The sequence below is a fragment of the Argopecten irradians genome, chromosome 14 (genome assembly GCF_041381155.1).
Source record: "Argopecten irradians isolate NY chromosome 14, Ai_NY, whole genome shotgun sequence".
NCBI lineage: Eukaryota > Metazoa > Mollusca > Bivalvia > Pectinida > Pectinidae > Argopecten > Argopecten irradians.
The window spans coordinates 34,916,695-34,941,774 of record NC_091147.1 but is presented as its reverse complement, the minus strand read 5'-3'; the positions used below and the strand labels follow the sequence as shown (position 1 = coordinate 34,941,774).

General features: G+C 33.6%; 1 protein-coding gene across 2 annotated transcripts; it reads left to right on the top strand.

Moving 5' to 3' along the window:
* Nucleotides 1–1,776: 1,776 nt before the first annotated feature.
* Nucleotides 1,777–23,262, top strand: LOC138307212 (beta-1,3-galactosyltransferase brn-like). 2 transcript variants are annotated; one of them, XM_069247848.1, is made up of 2 exons: nt 1,777–1,979; nt 6,559–7,817. In XM_069247848.1, the coding sequence occupies exon 2, from the start codon at nt 6,697–6,699 to the stop codon at nt 7,804–7,806; it is 1,110 nt and encodes a 369-aa protein (XP_069103949.1). In that variant the 5' UTR covers nt 1,777–1,979; nt 6,559–6,696; the 3' UTR covers nt 7,807–7,817. The 2 variants fall into 2 exon arrangements, with proteins under 2 accessions (XP_069103949.1, XP_069103948.1); XM_069247847.1 differs by lacking the exon at nt 6,559–7,817 and adding an exon at nt 21,032–23,262 and having other exon boundaries at nt 1,783–1,979.
* Nucleotides 23,263–25,080: the final 1,818 nt, after the last annotated feature.

Here is a 25,080-nt window from a genome sequence, read left to right as displayed (position 1 = left end):
CGTTAATACTACATGTATCATCACCATCTGAACAATTTGATGAAAATAAATAAAATGTTAATTTTCATAACGCGGGTCGTCTTATGTTTCCCGCCGTCGTCCTAAATACCGCGCGGTAGTTGACTTGTCACTGCGCCAGACGGCAAAACAGCGAAATGTCTTTCCACTGTTATCATATATTACGCAGGAAATCGTGCATATGTTTGGTGTTGTAACCTCAGCTTAGGCCATCAGTATATATTTTCTGGTGTTATTAATGTTTTTAAGAAACATTTATGGTTTGCTCTGGAAAGGTAGTGGGCCTTTAAGGTCCAAAGAGACATAAAAATCATGAATATGGAAATGTACATGTAAACGTAGTTAGATAAGTCCAGTTTCAACTAGTAGTACTAGGTAGATCATATATCATTGCCGTTCCTGGTAATAATTATATATATATGTTTGTTTGTTTGTTTGATTGATTAACGTCCTATAAACAGCCAGGGTCATGTAAGGACGGCCTCTCATATGTATGCGGTGTGTAGCGTGTGTGAAGTGCGAGGTGCGTGTTTTGGGAGACTGTGGTATGTTCGTGTTGTGGTTACTTTAAAGGCCCACTACCTTTCCAGAGCAAACCATAAATGTTTCTTAAAAACATTAATAACACCAGAAAATATATACTGATGGCCTAAGCTGAGGTTACAACACCAAACATATGCACGATTTCCTGTCTAATGTACGATAACAGTGGAGATTCATTTCGCTGTTTTGCCGTCTGGCGCAGTGACAAGTCAACTACCGCGCGGTATTTAGGACGACGGCGGGAAACATAAGACGACCCGCGTTATGAAAATTAACATTTTATTTATTTTCATCAAATTGTTCAGATGGTGATGATACATGTAGTATTAACGGTAAGTTAATAACTTTTGCGACTCTACAAAATTCTCGATCTCGTTTTACATTCCCATTTTAAAAATTAAAAGCCGTTCCGGAAAGGTAGTGGCCCTTTAACCCGGTCTATGATGTAATTTCAAATCAAATGCAATAAAAATGTATATTGAATAATGGTATAAGTTCATCTCACTTTATACTTTCCTGAAACAAAAATATAAGTTTCTTAAAAAGGATAATTCTATGAGACCAGAAAATATATATCGACGGCCTTTGCATCCCCGATACTCCAAGGGTTACTTTCACTGTCTTTTTATATCCATCCTTGATAATCTCATAGTAAACTTAAAACTGATGTTCAGGAGGAAAAATCTGACCAATCACAGACCTGCAGAGATTTCCTTTGAAGATTGCAGGGAGAGTGACGCCCAACTTCAATGCCACAATGTAAACCACAGTGTACCGTTATTTAATTCTTTTGATGTAATCACATGCATCTACGTTCAAGTTGAATACATGACAAACTACCTGTTCATTTGCTGTCAAATACAGAGCCTTCAGTTTTGCTATGGCAAAGTCTAGTGGTGGATATACCGACAGTGATATATACATGTAGTAATCCCGGCAATTTCGTGAATGCGATTTTTAAAGAAGATTCTTTAAAACTCAACAAAACCATTAACTTCATTTTAATGTAACTTAAGGAGTCGTTTCGATATGTACCTGAATCCAGGTAAAACTACGTACTAATATATTCATAGATCGATACAGTGTGGGCGACTTTCATATGCTTCTTAACATGAATCTCTCGACTAGGGTCAATTTTTTACTTGTTCTCTGTGTGTGTACACAGCTACAATATAAAGCTAGCTATATAGTACTAGTGTATGTGGCGTGATCACTGGAGCGTGTCACAATTACACAGGTATTCTACACACTTGTGTATACATGTAAGCTTAGGAACCAGCGTGTTCACCGGACACAGGATACAGTTTATGTACATGTACAGCCATTGACCAGATGTACGTATATAACTGACCAGCGAATGATTCTTTACGGTTTCAACAAATGACTGCTGATGGTTTCTGTAGCTATGGATGAGGCAGGTGAGTGAAATAACACGCGTGGATCAATATGAGTACCAATACATTATTGTATGTGTTGCTCAACAGTCACACACACATGTTCATGGATACCAGAGATTTAGGAGATATATAGAATAATGATGTTTTTGTGTCATTGTATGGTAGATATTGAGCAGCATGTATGTATAATTGTATACCTTTATGATTGTATTGGAGAATATGAAGGGTGGGGGTTGTCGAGGCGCATTGTACATATATGTTCGTGTATGTACAAATTAAATACAATGTACACGTACGTATAGTTACGTACATCTGGTATATTTACAAAATAATAATGCCATTGACGTAATCTTAATATTGATCATGATCATCATCATCATCATCATCATATATATATATAGATATAATGTATATCCTTATGAATATATTGGGAGATGGCGGGTAATGGGGGCGAGGTACATGTACATGCTCGTGTAATATGTAATCATATCTGAATAATGATCACCAACAAAACAATAGCTTTTATAATGTTGCAAAATAGAAGATATATATCCCTATACACGTAACTACATAGTACATGTATACATATGTACACTTGAACTAATGTTTGTGTGTGAAGGGGTGGGGGTCGTTAGCTATTTAAGTGTGATTGAATGGTTAACTTTTTTGGATTTTGATAGGCGAAGTTTGAAAAAGCAGAGAAAACATCACTCTTTCCGTCTGAAATTTAACATGTAAAAAATAACCAAAATAGCAAAGAGATATATACAAAATATGTGCAGGTTCAAGTCTAAAATTTATAATTAATTGAGTTTTAACCGTAGCAATAAAGATCACCTGCTTTCAGTAGTCTATACAAAAAATTACATTTCCTAATCTAAACTCTTCTAAATCAGTATGTGAACAATCAAAGGCTATACAATGTGTTATATAAATCTAAATAAGATGAATTATGAAGCAATGACAATGACATGAACTCTAATCCAAAATTGTTCACCAAAAAACACCAGTATTCGTCACGATTTTCACTATTTTTTTACTACAATACAAAATAACATAGGTAATATGATCATTAAAAACATTCCACAATATTCACGTAATTCCATACAATTTCATATTCGTGACTGTACATGTACATTTGTACATCGCTATCATACTTTGAGAACTTAACAGCGAGTTTATTAAGAAAATGCAAACTAGTTTTAGGGTGAATACATTTAAATGCTGCCTGTCAGTCCAAACTTTAAACGATTTTAGACTTAAGACTGATTCACGATCCAGTCTTTTCAGTCCATACCTGTAGTCTGAAAGTTAACACCGTGTGCCCAATGTGTGGTCTTTAGTCTACTACCGACTGTAGTAGGGGGTTCGACTACACACCCTTTGATTTTAATTTGTTTGAATGCTGTTACGTGTATCATATTGCCCTCCGCTGTTCCGTATATAGACTACTGATCGCTAGTCTACATCTATACACCGCGGTCACTTCTGTATAAAATGAAGTTATTTATTATATCAAAATAAAAGTTTAAAAAATTACATCAAGTTGATTGTTTTATAGTACAGTTCACGGCCCCAGGGTGCTGTCGAACATTCTTTACATATATACATATACATTGTATTTATATTGATGAAAAAACTTTTCACCGCAAGTATACAAGTATACGTATGCTTAAAATAAAATATTTAATATTATTTTCATTGCTGAAACAAAATCACACAGACCACCTCGTTATGTCCATATATTTGGCATCTTGGCTCATGATTTATGACTCATTCATTACATATACATTGTAATTCAATTTTGCTTTTATAAAGCGTTTTATTGGCTTAGAAATTTACTTTATCAGGCTATAAATGGAAAAATGGCGTCGCCGTTTGTAACGTCGCTTCTAATTGGCCGATATAAGGGCGTAATGATTTCATGAACAAAGAGTAACAAAAGTAAATAAGGAATTTTCGAAGAGATTGTCTTTAGTAAATTGAATTGTAAGGATTTATTTGAATAGATTTTGTTTTATTTTATGGAGATATAACACAAATATCTGAGTGTGCTCTCATCATAAACCGCTTCGCACTTTATTAAGAATACACTCGATTTTTGTGTTATATCTCCATAACATAAAATATCTCTTCAAGTAGAGTGATATTATAATATACATTTATATGTAAAATGTAGACTTAATTTGGCTGACCCGACATAACACATTTTAGAAAGGACAAAGTTGTAAAAGTCCTCAGACAAATAAAAAAAGAAGACAAACAGTGTTTGCTGAAGTCAGCGATCATCCTACATCACATAAAATAGATTGAATATAGTATGTAGAAGTTATAGACAAGGGACTTAAAATTTATTTCATCAGCTCTTAAGGGGAAAAATAGCATCGCTCTTTGTAACGTCTCTTCTGATTGGCTGGGATAATGGCATTGTGAGTTCATGGGGGTCCTAAAATTAATATGGCATTATAAAGACTGTCTTTTGTATATTGTATTTTAAGGATTAATCATGTGATTAAGAGTACAGTCAGATTTTTGTGTTATATATCTTTAACATAAACAAATTATCATGCAACTGCCGAACATACTGACCGATAACTACTGCCGGATAAACTTGTGCGTTATCCGTCAATATGAAATGCTTTATCCGTCAATACGATCACGTGAATTTATTCCACATCTAACGGAACATTTTCTAAGTTGACCCTGAGCTTGAACCTTCCGCCGGTGAATGAAACGTCCTTCAGTTCGGCTAAAAAGTGACGCCATATTCACCGGAATGACGTCATTTTTTTACGGTATCGAAACTCTCGTATGGCGTCGTCGTCTTTTTCTTGACTCATGGCAAAGATATGTGTTGGAAAATGATTCTTTGATGGGTAATTGTTATTTTTTTTAGTTTTTTTTCTGTATTGTTTCATTGATATTACACACTGAATAGAATTACTGGAACTGTTTGCGAAGGGCTTATAGTACACTTTCATTCGGTTTAATGAATGAATCTTTTCCTGTGCATCAAAGAGACGCCTCGCTTCGAGAGAAACCAAGTAAACAAGTTACAGTAAGTGTTACAAGCAACATGTGTCCCCTGTCTTCAAAAAAAAATCTGTAGAAAAAAAAAAAAAAAAATTATCTATGTGTAACCTCACAGACTACCAGTGTATGAAGTTTGAACAAAATCTGTTGGTTTGTTCTAAAGATATCATCTGGAAACTAATATTTTGTGAAAAAAAAAATATTTTTATTAACAGTGACCTTTGTAATTGACCTTTTGACCCCAATGTCAATCCCAAGCTGTACTTCCTTATATGTTAACACTGTATGAAGTTTGATCATCATATGGAATTTTGAAGATTTTGTATTTAGTAACATTAACCTTTACAGTTGACCTTTTGGTCCCAAAATTCAATCCCAAGTTGTGTCCCCTCCTGTGCGATCATTGTATGAAGTTTGAGCAAATTCTGCTGATGTGTTCTAAAGTTATCATCCGGAAACTAAAAGGACCATTTATGGTGTGAGCGCTTTTTGGCACCCATTTCCAGTAATTTTTCAAACCTAGTAATTGATTTTTAAATAAGAAATATCGAGTTCATCTTTGATAGAATACGCATGATCGTTATACTTCATTGCAGCTGTAGTTGATATGGTAATTATCCTAAATATGCAAAAATTATGATAATGTGGAAATTGTTATTCAATTATGTGACCATACATTGTGTTTTGCTAGGGTTTTCTTCAAGAAACCATAGAGCTCATTCTTGAAAAACTTTATATTTCTCTTAAAGATGCGTCTGTTCAGACAAAAAAAGTACCTACATATTTTAAATAAATGTTAAGCTTGTTGAAGATTGTGCTCTATCGTTTCTTAGACAAAAACTGTAAAACAAAAAATATTAAATAGGCAAAAAATGTCAAAATTTGTAAATTTAGTTAAAGATGGTCCATCGCTGACGAATGGTATTTTCCCTCTATTAAAATCAGGAGAAAACGAATACGTATTTTTCTTCAGTTACAAAAGTTACTTACTTTACACCTTAACCACCATTGAAAAATTTGAACTTTTTATTTTAATTCAAAATGAAAATATTAAAAACAATTAGTTATGTCCCGAAAAAAATTCCATAGCACTATGCTCTACGTGAAATTAAGCACTGATTGCGCATGCATCAAAACCAAAATAAATCTTTCTTTTTTTAAATGCATTTTTGTGTTAGTTAGGCACATATAAACATGATTTAACTTTAGTTGTTCAAATGATAAGTATCGTTTATCCTCTGTCGGCGTTGGAACATCTTTAAATGCATATTACGAGTGGTTACCATGACAACTTAAAACTGTGAAATTAGAAACGTTTATTGTAATTAAAATCAAACATTCCATATGAAATAATTTTATTCTTGAGTTTTTATTTTGGTGCTCGACACAGAAAGCCGTGATGACTCGGCAAAGCCTCATCATTTCGGCTTCCCTAAGTCTAACACAAAATAAACCTTGTACAGTAAGGTACAACAAAGTCAGATTTATGTTTGAAAGCAAAGACAATTAGTTAAAACAGAGTTATAAGTTACGGTTTGTTCAGGCGTTGAATTTTGCATTTTCCCAGGTAGACATGCATTATTGAGCTGACACGCGGAGATGGCAAGACAAACATCCAGCCACTTTACTCAAGATGATGTAGACATTGGACCCTAACCAACGGCTTGTCGGATACTTATAAAAGAGTTTTGTCACTACAGTGGCAATGGATGTGACATCTGATCACAGATCATACAGCTGCACTATATCTGCAATGTCGGTAATGGGGATTGTGCCCAGAATTTTTCGATATCGATTCATAATTTTATTTGTGACTTTTATAATGTTCTGTGGGCTTTGTGTCTTGCACATCCTAGACAAATCTGACATCACATTTCGAGATGAGGACAACCATAACTTGGAGGCACACTTTGACATGAAGAAAAGAAGATCATATTTCGGTACTCATGTTGATATTATCGACATCGTTAACAGAAAAATCCAGAATCGAACCGTCCAACTTGATGGTGCCAATCCTCATCCATTCCGATACATGAATAATCCAGGCTACTGTCATTTCAAAAGTGATAATTCTCGTACCATATTGATCATTGTGAAATCCACAGTCCGAAATGTCTTACTAAGACAGTCTATACGGATAACATGGGGTAATATAACGGACGAAAGTGTCAAGGTTGTCTTTATGTTAGGACGAAACAGATCCGAACACTTCCATCAAGAAATTGTGGACAAGGAAGCGACCACACATGAAGACATTATCCAAGAAGACTTTCTAGATGCTTATTTAAACAACACTCTGAAATCCATTATGTCGTTCAACTGGGCGGTTCAGTTCTGTGAAAAAGCCCAATTTCTCTTATTTTTGGACGATGACTTCATAATTGACTTTCCAAAAATCCAAGACTATATTTACTCTATCCCAGAGAGGGAGAAGGAAACACTTTTTATAGGCCATCGCATTGCTCGACCTGTAGACAGATTCCCAAAGTCAAAATGGTACATATCATGGGAAATATATCCTTACAAATATTGGCCGCCATATTTAGCCGGCGGTGCATATTTAACAAGTATGACAGTTGCTAAGAAATTTAGCTATGCTTTTCCGTATATTGATAGGCTGGGAATAGATGATGCGTGGTTAGGTATTGTTGCTAGAAATGTGAGGATATATCCCCAGGATCATCATTACTTTCATAATCATGGCCGGTACTCACATCTGGCTCTAGTCCTCCAATGCTGTCATACTCAGAAGGAAATGTTAGATACATGGTGGCAATATAATCACAATACAAGTTTCCGATTTGGGACATTATAGCGTATTCACTTAAGGATTGATTGTCAATTTTGTTGCTTGCATTGACTGATGAAGAAAGTTAATCTCGTGCAAATGAAGTGAACTGCGAAGCAGTTCATGTAACATTTGCACGAGATTAACTTTCTTCATCAGTCAATGCAAGCAACAAAATTGATAATCAATCCTTATATTTACATTAACCAATTTAAAAATTCCGCTGTTAAAAAAAGTCAAATTATATGTGTTCGGTATAAAATTATTATGCAATTTTGCAACATTGTACCAGTTATCGTACATGTATGTACAGCTACGGAACAGCCGCCAGTCAGTTCTTCTCGTCACCAAGGCAACACAAAATGTAGTTCCGAAAATAACTTCATTCTTTGTGCGTTGTTACGATAAAAAACGGAGATTTTGAAATATTGTTTTTATATTCAAGAATTAATGGCTTAAATTTTTCATAAAACATTATTATGTAGCTTCAAATACAAAAATTGCTGCGCAGTACTAGCAGTGCAGTCAATGTGTAATCCGGTCGCTCGATTGAGCAGGGGTCCGGTTTCGAAGAAAATGACGATTGTGGTGAAAATGCTGAATAGTTGGTATCTAAACATAATCAAACCCTTTAAAACTCAATTATAATTGTTATGGAATTAACTGAATGTTGTATTTCCGTCTGATAATTATTTGTAGCTGACATTTAAATATGTATTAACTAAACCTGTTGTGAAATCCAACCCCTGTGTCTGTAGTATGTGATGCAGTCCAATAATCATGCTTCCGGGGCTCAATAAAAACGTGTTAAAAGCGGGACTTAGTCGCAGATCACTGGAAGACTTCTGTGTTATTCTTGAAATGTGATAACTTCTCTGTCTACTGGAGTTTGGGGATTAAAATTCGGTATAAAGTAAGTAGAGAAACATCGATTTGAAAAGTTGGCGGTTTCCAACGACCCTCCAATGCCGTGGATTTTGACACTCACAGAATCGTTTCGTTAGGCTTAATGTCACTGAATTTAGCCTGTTTGCTATTTGAGCGTATTTTCATGGAATCTATCGTTTCTAAGCTTACATGTATGACACCGTTTCACATATATTGTACACATTAAACTATTTGCGTTCGATTATGCCTACTAGGCTATGCGATGAGTGGTGAACCTCACTGCGTTCGGTCCTAACATGACGCTAACCCAAATTACACTTTTTGAAGATAACATTGTTAAAATTTTCTTACGTGTGCTTGAATTAAGATATCTCTCTAAACATTAAACAAATAAATGCTTTTAGTTTTAATTTCATGCTTTGTTTACTTGTCAGCAGTGCATATATTTATAGGCCTAAATAGAGAGCTTTGAAGCATCCCCGGTTCAGGCTATGCTCAGCATTTTTTTACCTGGGCTTGAGCCTAATTCAGTGTGTCATCAAAATACGTGTAAAATATCTCTAGGCGACTATAATATTATATTACTGACAATTTCTAATATCACTTTATCAAGCATTCTTGTCTGTGCTTCTAAATGTACAACGGTAGGCCTAGGCCACATCGCAGAAAGTTCGTTCAAAACTGAAGCGGCGTAAAACTACAATGTAGGTCAAAATGTAAACAATGTCAAAATGTATTCTCACGCCGGTCAGAGGTCAGCACGTGACCAAGCATCTTCATTGGGAAATGAAGTGATCGGAGTTTACTAGTTTCATTGAGGCGGAGCGAAGTGAAAATGTATTCACTTCAAAATGCTCCACCGCCGACAGAGTATTAACTGTACTCATTATTTGAACAATAATTGGTGTTTACTCATGTAAATGTATCTCAATAATTAACACAAAAAATAATATAACTTAATTTCTTTGGCTTTTGGTGCATGCAATGGATTTTTCCGGTGCGTAATTAATCATTTTTAATATTTGTATCTTGAAGTAAAATAAAAAAAATTCAAACTTTTCAGTTGTGGTAATGGTGTGAAGTTGGTAAGTTTTTTTAACTGAAGAAATATACTATACTATATCCTCTTTGAAAAAGAAAACATACAATCCGTCAGTGGTGTAGCATCTTCAAATGTAAAATTGTGTTAAAATCTGTTGTTCCTACTCAATAACTTGTTATTTCGTAGGTACACAAGTTCCCAGATTTTGACTCGAGAAATAACAAATTAACCAAAAATACGTGCATGCAATTAAGAGTACATATGCGTTATTTTTTCTTCTTTTTTTTCCATTTTATTTCATGACCTCGGGTATCGCGCAATATCGCTATCTCAGAATTCCCGCGATATTCCGAAATTATTATCCCAAGAAAATTACTGGCTTTACAGAAACGTCGATATATGTAAACCAACTAATATCCGCGGTGGCTTATTTTCGCGTGTCCATGCCTGACTACTTTCACATTCATTTGATTTCGCAAAATGGGTCTACTCATCTGTGACACGTTTTCGCGTCGATTGATTTCGCCATATTGCGAACACGTGAATTTAAGAAAACGCGAAAAAATGAGTTAGTTTGCAGTATATTTTTGAAGATATGCGTCATGGTTGACATGTGGGAATACTCAATCTCAATTCTAAGTGGCTTTGATCAAAGTTTTGCCACATAAATAATGTCTGATCTTATTACATTTGACATTCTGTAAACGTGTATATTTTCGTGTGTAGATATTTTCGCTGAGGGAACGTTAACAGTGTGATCATTTTCGCGTTTTGTCTGTATTTATAGTTTTCATTCACAGATTATATAAAGTGCATGTTTTGATATATTTGCACATTCACGTACTGTAAAGTTACCTATTTTAGCGGTAGTTTTATTTTGGCGTTTTCACGTTGTTAATGAGTTTAGCTAACTCATGATCAACGCTGAAGTTTGTTAAGGGTTTTTCCTGAATTGAACGCCGAATTGCGCTAATTTATATCATCGCTAATAAATCTTAATTGACAGTTTTTCGCATTTGCGGGAAAATTGAACTTCGCTTAATTTGACTTCGCTATAATAAGTGCGACTTCAGTATTCGCTTAAATTAAATAGAACTGAAATGAATGAAACTTTCAACACCACAAATAATTTCATGTTTTCAGTATTTGGATTTGTTTTAAAGATATATGCACCACAAGTTTCACACTGACGAACCAAGAAGAGCTCGTATTCTTGGTTTTTTTTATGGCGAATAACAGTTATATTTCATCGAGTGGGGTGGAAACTTTTATATTTATTAAAGATGCTCTTCCGCTGACAAATGATTTTTTTCTTAATAAAAATCAGGAACAGACGAATTTTCTTTATTTACAAAAGTTACTTACCATTACCGCCATTGGAAAAGTTTGAGCTTCTAATTTTACTTCAAAATAAAACATTAAAAAATAATTGATTGCACCCCGAAAAAAAATTCATTGCACTACATCTGTATGATCTATATGGAATGACGTATTGATTGCGCATGCACCAGAAGCAAAATAAATTAGTTTATGTGTATTTTTGTGTAAATTATACATATAATACTCACCATTAAACATTAATAATTGTTTAAATGATGAGTATCATTTATGCTCTTTCGGCGGTGGAGCATCTTTAAAGTTTCCACCTAACCAGATGATGTGTTCTCTCATACCTACATGTGTAATACTGCCTGGTCCATGGCAATACACCTATGTCGCCTTAAGCTGTATTGCATGGCTACCCATGCAATAAAGCCTCGTGACGTCACAGCATCAACAAAATTACTATTTTCTAGGCACAATTTTAACATATTTTTTATTAATTTAGCTGAATTTACTTTAAATGATAATAATTCAATTTTGCTTGTTACGAGCATTTTCATTGGCTTAAAAATTTACTTTATCAGCCCATAAAGGAAAAAATGGCGTCGCCGTTTATAACGTTGCTTCTGATTGGCTAAGATGACGGCGTAATGATTTCATAGACAAAAGAGTCCCAAAATGATTTTTGAATATTGAAGAGATTATCTTTAGTAAATTGAATTATAAGGATTAATTTGAATATATTTTTTTATGTTATGGAGATATAACACAAAAATCTGAGTGTACTCTCATCATAAACCGCTGCTTCGCGGTTTATTTAGAGTACACTCAGATTTTTGTGTTATATCTCCATAACATAAAACATCTATTCAAGTTAATCCTTAACTAACAACGGGATCTGCGTTGAAAATATCACGTAATTTTTTAAGTATGGAGATTTGACTTGCAGTCGCGGTTTTTTCGAAATTATTTCAAAATGGCGGAAATTAATAGAAGTAAAATTGCAAGAAAAGGTCGAGGTATGAGAGAACAATACTCTTTCATACGTGGATATGAAGGATAGGGAAGCCTCGGGTTTTACAACATTTTGTGATCCCGAGGGTATGATATCCCTATCCTTCATACCCACGAATTAAAGAGTCTTATATTATTCACCAGCAAACATTACCAACATTATACGAATTACAAAACTTACTATGCATATGTTTTAATTTTACAAGTACAAATAAGAACTTAAAATGATATTTGCCAGTATTGCCAAAATTTATTATATTTATGTCTACAGTGTAGTGAAATGAGTACATGAAGTCCGACCATGTAGCCAAGTTGTGGTCTACAATATTATTTCCCATTTTTTTATTGTTATTTGTAAGGTACATGTTTTCATCTAAACATACTTAAGGCACTAAAAAAACTTTTTTCCAGTGCTATGGTGTGTTGTAATTAATGTTTATATGACATTATTCATATTTGTCTTTCCATTTGAATGATTTTCACACCTGAGTTCATTAAACCTAAAGGTTTGCAATTAATAGCGACGAAAAAATAACGCCAATTTATGGCACATACAACTTTTAAGTAGAAAAGGACACGATTATGTATAGAGCCGCTTACTGTAAACCAATGTTCTTAGCGGCTTTTGAATTTTGCGATTTTCACAGCAAAACAAGTTCGCTAAAATTAAAATTCGCGAATTGAAAAAGTGAATGGAAATTCCTATCAATAGATAAAAATGATGTTTAATGTAGATATTCATTTGCGGAAATAAACTTCCGCGAATTTATTTGGATCGCGAAATTTGCGAAAGTAAATCGTACGCAAAAGAAAGTTGGTTTACATGTATAGCGTTTGCTCGTTAAAATGTCATCTTGTCAATTTTTTACTATTGCGAAAATTATTAAGTACTTACAGTATTTCTACTCTAACAGTTGATGCCGAAAATGTTCAATGATTTGCTGTGTTATGTTACACTTGTTATATTATATTATATTATCAATAACCTTTTGTAACTTGCCATCACATTTATTGTGATATAGAACAGATGACAGTCTTTACTAATAAATTTGATAATTTGGAATTAAGATTTTATTTTTATTAGTTTGGTTTAAAGAAATCACATGAACTCATGTTTCGGCCGGTACGTTACAAACGGGCTGATTCTATAATTATGTTAGAGGCTCCACCGCCGACAGAGCATAAACGAAACTCATCATTTGAACAATAATTAATTTGGTGTTTAATCATTTAGTCGGAACGCAATTTACTTATTTTTAATATTTTTATCTTAATGTAAAATTAGAAGCTCAAAATTTTCAATGGTGGTAATCGTGTAAAGTAAGTAACTTTTGTGACTGAAGAAAAATACGAATTCGTCTGCTCCCGTTTTTGATTGAGAAAGATACCATTTGTCAGCACTGGCGCACCTTTAAATGGACAATTCAATGAGGCTAATTCTGCTACATAACCACGAAGCAAAATATGACATAAATGTATTGTTCGATATTCCTTATGAAACATTTAACAAGAAATATAAACACATTCCACGACATTGTTAAGTATTTTGATTGATACCGTTGAAATTCCAAATCGTTGATCAATACGATTAAGCTGGTACAACATGTACGCTGTACCCATACCCGAGCCAAAGTCACGCACGTTAATCAAATGCAATACATAACCACTGAGGAGTTGATGAAATTATTTTTAGACAAGAACATGCATCTAATAAGGTGAACACACTACTGTAAGAGCGACTTGAGTAATTCTAGACAAACATTTCTTTACTACACTGACAAGGGCCAGGGTTCGGCATACAAGACATCCGACCACTAGTGTAATGGCGGACAGTAAGCGAGTTTGATAATTTCACATACAATTCACTACAGTGGGCTTTTCTGGCATATCACAGTAAAACCAACTTATTAAATTTCTATTTGAGCTGGTTTGTTTTCGATACATGTGCAAATTTTAATATACTCTTAGACTGAATTGTCCCTTCAAACAACCACTGACATATATATATACTCTTATAAAGTAATTTCTGCTCCTGCTTAGCCATTGGGCGACTGATTTGCCTGTTTGTAATGTGTAATATGTGTATATTTGCAATGTGTATAATGTGACTGGGTGGGGTGTGCTGTTCAGTGTATTTGGCAATATGCTTCAGTGAGATAGCACTATAAAAAGGACACGAGTTCCACAAACTGCAGCATTCCACATTACCGATGCTCACACACAACACAATACATACAGGGGATGTCGTCCTTAAATGACTCTGAATGTTAATAGGATGTTTAAGTCGAATCAACCTATTAACCAACCTTTATGGATACAGGTCAGTAAATGAAGTAAACCTTGGGGATTTTAGAAACCAACAACAGTGTAGTTGATTATTATTGTTCATAATATCCAAGATACCGATCATCATTATAAATATAGATATACCTAACAAGTTTTTGTCCTTTTTAAGAACCGTCAGTGATATTTAAGTTATATGTGGCAATAATTTTCATTCTCACGAATCAAAAATAATTTTTAATATATTAATCACCACCAAATGTTACTACATTGTAGCTTTTTCAGTATTACAATACTTACAATGGATTGGTATTCATTTTTGAAAATCAAATAAGAACTCAAAATGAATTTTGGTATTACTGCAAAATATAATTATCTTTACTTCTACAGTGCAGTCAAAAGAGTACACATGGTAAACCAAAAAGCCAAATTGTGGTCTACCATTTTATTTAACATTTTTACAGTAATGTAAGTAATTCTAAAAATACCATAATCTATATTTTCATCTAAACATTCACGAAGCATAAAAAACTAGAACTGCTGTAGTTCATTAATTCTTTGTTGTTGCGAATACTTAGAAAGCATTGTACGTGTATGTCCGTGCCTTTTGATGATTTCACATATCAAAACTTATGATTTTCAATTCTAGGAAACATAACATGGCAAAATTTTCGCCCAGTTATGACATATTTAAATTCATCACATAACTAACCTATCCAGCCATGTCATAAATAGAGTAATTCACATGTGTAAAAACACTATTATGACGTCAAGGTAGTTTTGACGTCATAATATATATGACATTGCAAGATTGTCTCAGTAGACGGAAACGTCACATCTGAACCGGATTTCTACTGTTTTATATAGTGACCAAAAGCTATGTTTTATTTATTATTTAAAGTTATGTGATAAATAGAATCTTACACTCGTGACTATGTGATATGAAATTTATCAAACTCGTTAGATGATATGATATGCCACTCGCCTAAAGGCTCGTGGCATATTAAATTACACAACTCGTTTGATACATTTCATGTAACAGAGTCACTCATGTAAGATCCTTTATTCAAGGACAATATTATTTAACAGCTGTAATTTTCCAATGGTGTTATCGACATCATGCATGTACATTTCTCATTTCTTTTTATGACTTGTCAGCGTTGCTAGGGGACGTCATACATTTGTTTCGTCTTTTTAAGACTCGTAATTGACGTTAAATGTCTAGATTTATAGCTTCAATAATTTTAAAGTAGTTTGGATACATTTGATTTTTTTTCAATATTGAATTTCTAACAAACCCAAATAAACCAAGGAAATGGGTTTGGGAGGTTTGCGCAATTCAAATGTCACCCATTGGAATCATGGTCCATTATTTTAGCTGTCTGAATACTTGAACTCCCCGCAATGTCACCTGTACAGACATTTAGTTGATGGATTATCATTACAGTTTTATTTGAGTAAATATATTTCGAAGAGTAATAGAATTGCCCTCACTAGATTGAGATTATCACCCCACTCGCTAAATATTGAATCAGGAAAATATAGAAATATTGTTAGAAATAAGCGTTTTTTGCAGAATCTGTAACTCTGGTGATGTTGAACATGAATACCACTTTTTGTTTATACATGTATGTCCATTTTTTGTGATATTCGTTCAAAACGATTTAACGTAATTATTGGAAAAAGCCATCTGTGTTTAAAATAATACAATTAATAGGCTCAACTAATTTGAAAGATTTGTCTATGTTAAGTAAATACATTTACGAGGCTAACCAAATAAGAAGAAATTTATTGCCATGAAATTATAACTGTCCATTCTCTATGTATTTATTATACATGTGTACATGCAACCTGTCCTCTCTACACTACTTTGTAAAAAGTTTATGTTTTGTACTGATGGGCTTTAAAGCCTAAAGTAATGGAGAAAATGAATTTGAATACCTGAGTAAACATAAAACCGATACGGTAGTCGAAATGCTTGTAAATTAGATTTTTTTCACATTACATTTTATTAAATTATATCGGCCCACCACAACAGCAATACAGTTAAAACATTTTGAAATAGCTTAACATCGGCACAGTTCATAAGTACAATGTGTAATTTGTTGGTTTTTTTTAAATGGCAAATTACATTTCCGAAACAAACAAAAAATGAAGTTTCTTAAAATAACAACAAAGGGAAAATTATATTGATGGCATAAGATGGCAAATTCGAAAAAAAAGTTTTTTTCTGTGTAATCTCTTTGAAGATTAATTTCGCTGTTTTGTCGTCTGGGACAGGAATAAGGACGATTGCAGGAAACATAAAACGACCCGCGTAATGAAAACTAACATTTAATTTAATTCAATTGTCAAAAAGGTAATGATAAGTGCAGTTTTAACCTTAAGCTGATAACTTTCGTGACACTACAAATTATCAATCTCGTTTTACATTCAAATTGAAAAAATAAAAGTCGTTTCGGAATGTAAGTGGGCCTTTAAATTGCGTCCTTTTCACCATACACGTGTACCTAGTCCGCTAAACCTGCCCATATTATTAGGCTTTTAAAAAAATGCCTAATATAATAATAGTCTATATAATAGGCAAAAAAATTAAAAAGCCTAATAATATAGGCAGGTTAACGAAGAAACGTGTACCTTGTTCACAATCCTGCATGCTATAAAGGGAACCATATAAAGATGTCTTTCACAACTTTTTATAATGTCGTATTTATCTAAATAAATGTTACTAGTTTTGATATTGTTCTTTTCTCCGATATATTTACTTTCATAAATCCACGGAGCCATAGATTTGATGAGTACATATCTTAAAGAATTACATGTATAAAAAATATCTTAATGTTTGTATATAATGGTGGACTATCTTTACTTTGCATTTAAACACATTGAGAATTTGTATTGACTAACCAGTTCAGTCATAAAGAGAGACAAGGTTTTGAAATTTAAACTTTAAGCGATTTTGTTCCATTGCTGTTGGATGCCATACTCACACACGTGTAAGACGAACATATACATAATTCAGTCTAGACAACTACCTATCAGCCACCAAAACATGTGAGCAGAAAGTTTTAAGTTTGTGAATTTTTGTTAATATTTATTACGTTAGTATTGATCGTTCAGATCAGGTTACGTAATTTTAAATGTATACCGGGCAATTTTCTGATAACATTTCTAGTGGAATTCACTGTTATTGTACAACACGAACGTTTCATTGGATTTAGAATTCAATCGTGAAGGTAGAATATTTATTTTAATTTTAGTGTAAGTCCACAGCATTATATGGTGATATTCATAATCTCATGTGTGACTCGGTATTGAAAGTGGTACAAAAGTAATATAAGTGTATTTTATAGTGAAACTCACAACAGGAGACCAATGCAAATGGATGTTGTCATACCAAAAGTCATGATTTTTTTTCAGAAAACACGACATTTGAAAAGATAGATAATTAAAAATGGGGATAATTACTTATAAAACAGTTCTATTCACTAGTCCATCTACTAAAAACAAAACATATATGACATCAACAATTTTCATTGAATGGGTCCCCATTTTCGGAAATCACGTGGTACAAACTCAAACAAAATGTCTGCTGGTCAGGAAATCGAGGCGCTTGAGCAGAAACTAGAAGGTAGACATTTTTTTGTGCTTGGACTCGCCTAAAAACCACGTGATTCCCGACAGTGGTCCGTCGTACGCGTGGTGTGACTTCGTATCTGAAATTTTATGATAATATTTATTCCGTAATATGCGGCTTCGTATTTTTAAACTTTAAATAAATGTAATGTAATGTTTAAAGTGAATTCATTTGTCTAAAATGAAATACTGCTTGAAAAGAGTGAAAAATAAACACGTGTAAAATGGTAGAAGTTACAAATCGAAGCACCCAACATACCATGGCCAGTTGATATATGTTCCAATTAACATAATTACACGAGTATATATATTGATTTAAGTACCTGTCCATGTAGAGTTGAATATATATAAAAAAAAAAGATAAAATAAAAAAATAAAACTCAACGTTGAGTTTTATATTTTGTTGATTTAAGTATATCTGTCATATACCATAAAACATCGTGATAATAAGCGACGGCTTGTATTATTTTTAGAAGGAAATCCCGGGCTTATTTTAGAGACCAGTATATTTCCATATCCCTCTTATCACAGGGACTTTGCACGATTTTTTTAACAAACAGTATACATATATCTATGATACTATAATATAAAAAAATAAAACTCAACGACCTTCCTCTAGTACTTTCGTCATTTCGTGATGGCTCTTCAGGAAATGGCGAAAGTACAAAAGGAAGGTCGTTGAGTTTTTTGTATATTCAACTCTACATGGACACGCACTTTTTTCTTGACTGATACTATAATATATATATATATATATGTGTGTGTGTGTGTGTGTGTGTGTGTGTGTGTGTGTGTGTGTGTGTGTGTGTGTGTGTGTGTGTGTGTATACTGTTGATTAAAAGAATTCGTACCGGGTGAAAGCCGAACTAATTTCAAGATACAAAAAATGTACACAGACAAGAAATCCCAGGTTTACTCTCATGACCGGCCTACTTTCGTTTCAGGCTTATTATCAAGATTTTAGGGTTTTCCAATAAAAGAGCTTCGGTGTCATATGGTAAAAAATAATCGCTAATATTTTCAAATTGGTACTTTTCACTTTTAAAATATCTCCTGTAGATATTTACACATGTATAGCAGTACTTGTATCAATATAAACATTAATATGCATATTTTTTTAAAAACTCTTTACAATTTGTACTCATCAAAAATCTAAGACTCCATTATAAAAGTAAACATATCGGAGAATATAATAAACAGTTACATTAATATTTTTTATGCTTAAAAAATCGTCAAAATATATGGCTCAATTTATGAAAGCAAACATATCTGAGTATATTTTAAAAATTTACATTCATATTTTTTAAAAATTCTTGAAAATGTTTACTCGTCAAAATCTATGGCTCGTTTGTTATGTAAATAAACATATATGAGAAAAGCACATTGACATGACGTGAATCATTTATTTAGAAACATATAATATTCGAAAAAGCAGTGAACGATATTCTCACATAGACATCCACTAGAACATGCAGGCCGGTTATTAATGTACACACTGAAAATATGATAAAAATGTTCAAAATTAGGAATTACAGTGTTGATGATAGGTTGCGTTTCGCTCTATGTTGCGTTCCGCTATTATGTATTCTATCAACCCGATCCGGAAGTTGTAAGAACCATGTACCCAGAATGCTTGCTGTTATTAAAAATGGCTACCTGTTAGTATGCCTCGTGGTTATCTTTACCTCACAACAAATTGTCCTGTTAGACAATACAACGAACAAAGCTTTTACGACTCAATAAAACCGCACAAAGACAATGTCAAATGAAAAAAATGTAAGATCACAAAATATTACTTGTAATCTCCAGTTTTAGCAGGTATAATCAGTATTCCAATAGCTTCTGAAATACTAAAGGGAATTATGACGATTTATTCAACGACAATACATTATCATCCTCGATCCTCCAGGGGTTCCGATCAACTGCGATCTCTACACCCCTGGACTATCTCATAGTATACTTGAAGGCAACAAAATAGAACAGGTAATTTAGTCCTTTGAAAAGAGCCGTATAACGGTACACTGTGGTAGACTGTGAGACTTTGAAGATAGGCTTTCTCTCTAGTCTTCAAAGGACATTTTTGCTGGCCTGTGATTTGTTCAGATTTTTTCCTCTGAGCTGCCTTCAGTTTTACAATGAGATAGTCCATGGGTGTACCTATCGTAAGTGATCGAAACCCCTGGAGTATCAAGAATGATACATTATCGGCGAAGATTGACGTAATTGGGAATTAAGGGGTTATATTAAAGGCCACTACCTTTCTGAAACTGCATTTATTTTTCTTTCATTTGAATGTAAAGCGTTAGTGAGGATTTAAAGTTATCTAAAAGTTATTATCTTATCGTTAATACTACACTTATCATCACGTCCTGATCAATTGTATTAAGATGCAAATGCAAAATACAAAATAGGTCAATTTTCATAACGCGGATCGTCTTATGTTTCCCGCTGCCGTCCCTAATACCTCGCAATAGCTGAATATCTGTGCCCCAGACGACAAAACAGTGAAATCTTCCCTGTTAACATTGATTACGCTTGAATCTTGCATTTGTTGGGTGTTGTAACTTCATCTTAGGCCATCGATATAAATGTTCCTATGTTGCTATTGATTTTAAGACACTTTCAATTTTTGTTTCGGAATAATCTTGAATCTTGCATTTGTTGGGTGTTTTTGTTTCGGAAATTTAGTAGACCTTTAAGGAATAAAAACAACTGAAATTTATTTTTATATAACTACTCATAAGTGCTCCAAAGGGAACGTAACTTACAATATTCATTATATCAACCGTCTATGTTCCAAATTTTCGGCTACGTAGCCTTCATGTTATGCAACAATAGCACTATCCTGTACCATCTGATGGTTCCATGACTCGGATAACGAATTACAAGTCATACTCACATGTACAGTACCAAGATACAGTATTATAGTTATGGAAAACTAGAAGATGAAAATAAAATTAATAATGTCATTAGGGAACGCATCCCAAATCTGTATTTAAAAATAAATATAAAATATAATAATACATTTTTTTTCATTTATGTCTTTTTGGTTTTTTTTTGTTCCAGAAATACACTGTAGCTACCCAATTAATCCCAAAATCTCCATACGGTTTCCTTGACGTTTTAGCTGGTGCTTGGACAACGCATGCGCAGAGGTTGTACTTTAAAAGCAGAATGGTGCGGTTGAGGTGGAAAGCTGTTATCAATAATTTGCCATCAGCATTATGTATCAGGCTAATTCGCCTGCGTGTACTTTTAATATTAATAGTTATCGTACTATTATCTAAGATATTGTTAGGCATAACGGGTACAGAGAAAGAAATGGACATGAAGAAAGAGGATAACAAAATTGAAGCCATGATGCAAAAATCAGATCGCTCATTTTTTGGACTTCACATTGATGTCCGAGATATTGTCAACAAAAAGATTATGAAGGATGCATCGATAACTGCCGATGATGTCGGGGTGGTGAACCCTCATCCTTATATATATATGAATAATCCGGGTCACTGTCATTTCAAAAGTGATAATTCTCGTACCATATTGATCATTGTGAAATCGACAGTCCGAAATGTCTTACTAAGGCAGTCCATACGGATTACATGGGGTAATATAACGGACGAAAGTGTCAAGGTTGTCTTCATGTTGGGGCGAAACAGCTCCGAAAACTTCCAGCAGGACGTTATCAATACGGAGGCGGCGAGACATAAAGACATAGTGCAGGAAGACTTCCTAGATGCGTATTTCAACAACACACTTAAATCTATCATGTCGTTTAACTGGGCAGTTCAATACTGTGAAGAAGCAACGTTCCTACTTTTTCTTGACGACGACTTTCTGATCGATTTTCCAAGAATTCGGAAGTACATTGACTCCATCCCGGAAGCGGATATGGCGACACTTTTTATGGGTCATCGCATAGTTCAACCAGTGGTGAGAGACCAGAAGTCAATTTGGTTTCTTCCATGGGAGGTATTTCCTTTCAAATATTGGCCGCCTTATTTAGCCGGCGGTGCTTATTTGACAAGTATGGACGTAGCAAGGAAATTCAGTTATGCTTTTCCGTATATAGATATCTTGGGTATTGATGATGCATGGCTAGGCGTTGTTGCTAGGAACCTTAGAATCAATCCACAGGATAACCATTTCTTTCACAACAATGGCAAATATTCGCATTTAGCCTTGGTACAACAATGTTGCCATACACAGAAACAATTGTTAGAAACATGGTGGCAATTTAGACATACAGACTTCCGATTTGGTGCGCCGTAGACAGAGTAAACCAATGCTAGATTGTATTGCCTTTTAGCAATTCATGCCAAATACATACTGATACATGAGGAATTCGCGCCATATATATATTTGTTACATGAACAATTCGTGCCATATATATATATTGTTACAGGAACAATTTTTGCCATATATATATGGTTACATGAACAATTCGTGCCATATATATATTGTTACAGGAACAATTCGTGCCATATATATATATGGTTACATGAACAATTCGTGCCATATATATATTGTTACATGAACAATTCGTGCCATATATATATTGTTACATGAACAATTCGTGCCATATATATATGTTACATGAACAATTCGTGCCATATATATATTGATACATGAACAATTCGCGCCATATATATATTGATACATGAACAATTCGTGCCATATATATATGGTTACATGAACAATTCGAACCATATATATATATTGATACATGAACAATTCGCGCCATATATATATTGGTTACATGAACAATTCGTGCCATATATATTGATACAGTCCGAGGGATGCTTGTCTATCAAACTTCGTGAGTTCAGTTTCAAAACAAGATCGTGGTTATTTAGTCTTTTGAAGATTCTGTAATATATCCGTAAATTTTGTAAGTGGAAATGAATTTTAGAGAATTGAACATTGACCAAAAAAATGCGAAAAAATAAATGGCACGCGAAAGACAGTTGCTATACAGTAAGGGAAAGGTTAGGGTGAAGAATCAATGAATATATCGATAGATAGACAGAAATTTGTTCAATGTATTATTACTTATCTCTTTGTCTTTACTTTGCCATAGTAAACCTTACACGGTAAAAATACTTGCCATTGTGGTAGATATCTATATTTAGTATCCATGCTCTTCATATTGGCGCTAATTAAAATCAAAACGTACTACAATAAAACCTGTCTAAAACCTCAGTATTAGGCCACTTTGTTCAGGACCATCATAAGACTTCTTTCTCTGGGTCCCTATTAGACTACTTTCTTTGAGTATCTAGTATGATCACTTTCTTATGAATTCAATTTGTACATGTAAACATTGGCGGACTTCTTTTGACATTCCACAAAATCACGTATCAGTGTTTACAAATAACAATGTACCAAACAATCGGAGATATACAATAAAACGGATTTAATGTTTTAAATGTGTTATTGCTATTTGACTTGAATAAAATAACTGAAATATAGGAACTATTTCTTTTGATTTCATGGAGAAAAGGGCGGGTTTTAGCTGCAGTCAATGGCGCGCTTTTTCTGAATGGCTGTTGTGCATGGATAAACATAACGGCAGTATAATTTTGACCGCGAATAACTGTCGTTCTGGTTGATTTTATTGTTTAAAGAAAATATTGTAAATATAAGGATTAACCTCTTACTCTGCTTAGTCGGTAAATTTACCTCGTGCTCCATTGGGTCTATCATTTTTTTAATTTCTTTTAAACCTAAAAATCCTACACATTTAAGAGGGTTTTAATAGTTATCATTGTTGTTACAGTGGACAATTTTCTAAAATTAAGTACAAAAATGTGCAGCAAAATGGGGGGGGGGGGGGGGGGCAAAAGACATGTTTGCCCCCCCCCCCCCCCCCCCCCCCCCCCGATTCTTCCCCCCTGTGTTATATAATGTTTGTTATCGCACTATCGAACAAAAGATTAATAAAATAATATATAAATGATAGTACATTGTCAGTCCTGTCAAAGATACGGCTTAGAGGATTTTTCATTCTGATCAATTAAAGTTACTTTCTGTCCAGACACTTCCTCGTAGCAACGATAGCTTTCTAAATTTGGAGATAGGGATTTTAAATGAGAAACGAACTAGAGAAAAAAATAGAGTGACGGAATATCCGAAACGGATTTCATTTATTAAAATAGGAATGTAAAATTAGATTGATAACTTTGTAGAGTCGCAAAAGACATTAGCTTAGCGTTAATACTGAACCTATCATCACCTTCTGAACAATTACATTAAAGCAATTTTAATGTTATTTTTTTTTATTTTTTTTTCTATATTTTCTGCTACCATCCTAATTACCGCGCGTTAGTTGACTCTTCACTGTTAACTTACATTATGGAGGAAATCTGGAATTTATTTCCTATTGTAAACTCATCTTAGGCCAGTAAGATAATTTGTATGTTATTATTTCTTTTAACAATTCTTTAAAAAAATTGTTTCTGAAAGGTAGTGGGCTTTACTAACAAAAAAAATGAAAAAAAAATATCCCTAAGAGCTAGCATTAGCCCCTTTAAGGTAAAACATATCGATCATTACAACGTCCTGTTGCCTGGTATTTTTAAGTATCCTTGAAAAAATTATGTGTTTGTGTACATATGTCTAAGGTTACATCGATTTAATATGAATGGTTTCGTTGATAAGTGAGCGCATCTTTGATAATTTGTTATATTAAGACGTTGGGCAAAGTTTTTTTTTTCTTCAAACAAGTGACAAGTGAAGACAAACTATTAGACATGGATTCGGTCGTATTTACTTGTATCAAGGCAAATAGACTTCTAAACAGTATTGATATTTTCATTTGACGTTGCATGTGTTTTTGATAAAGAAGTCAAATATCACCCTAACAAATCAAATGTGTTCACAGTATTATAATAATAATAATATCAAGGTAATACATAATTTGGTGTAGAATATATGAACATTGTTTTGATATTTTTTATAATATTTTCGAAATAAGAATTTATGGTAAGCTAATTGTACCATAGGGTTTGTATCTATAACCATGCTGTCATACTACTGCAAATCGAACTGATTTCCCGGTCTGATGTTTTTATCGCCCAGTGTCATTTTAGCTAAGAAAGGATTACTTGTTATAT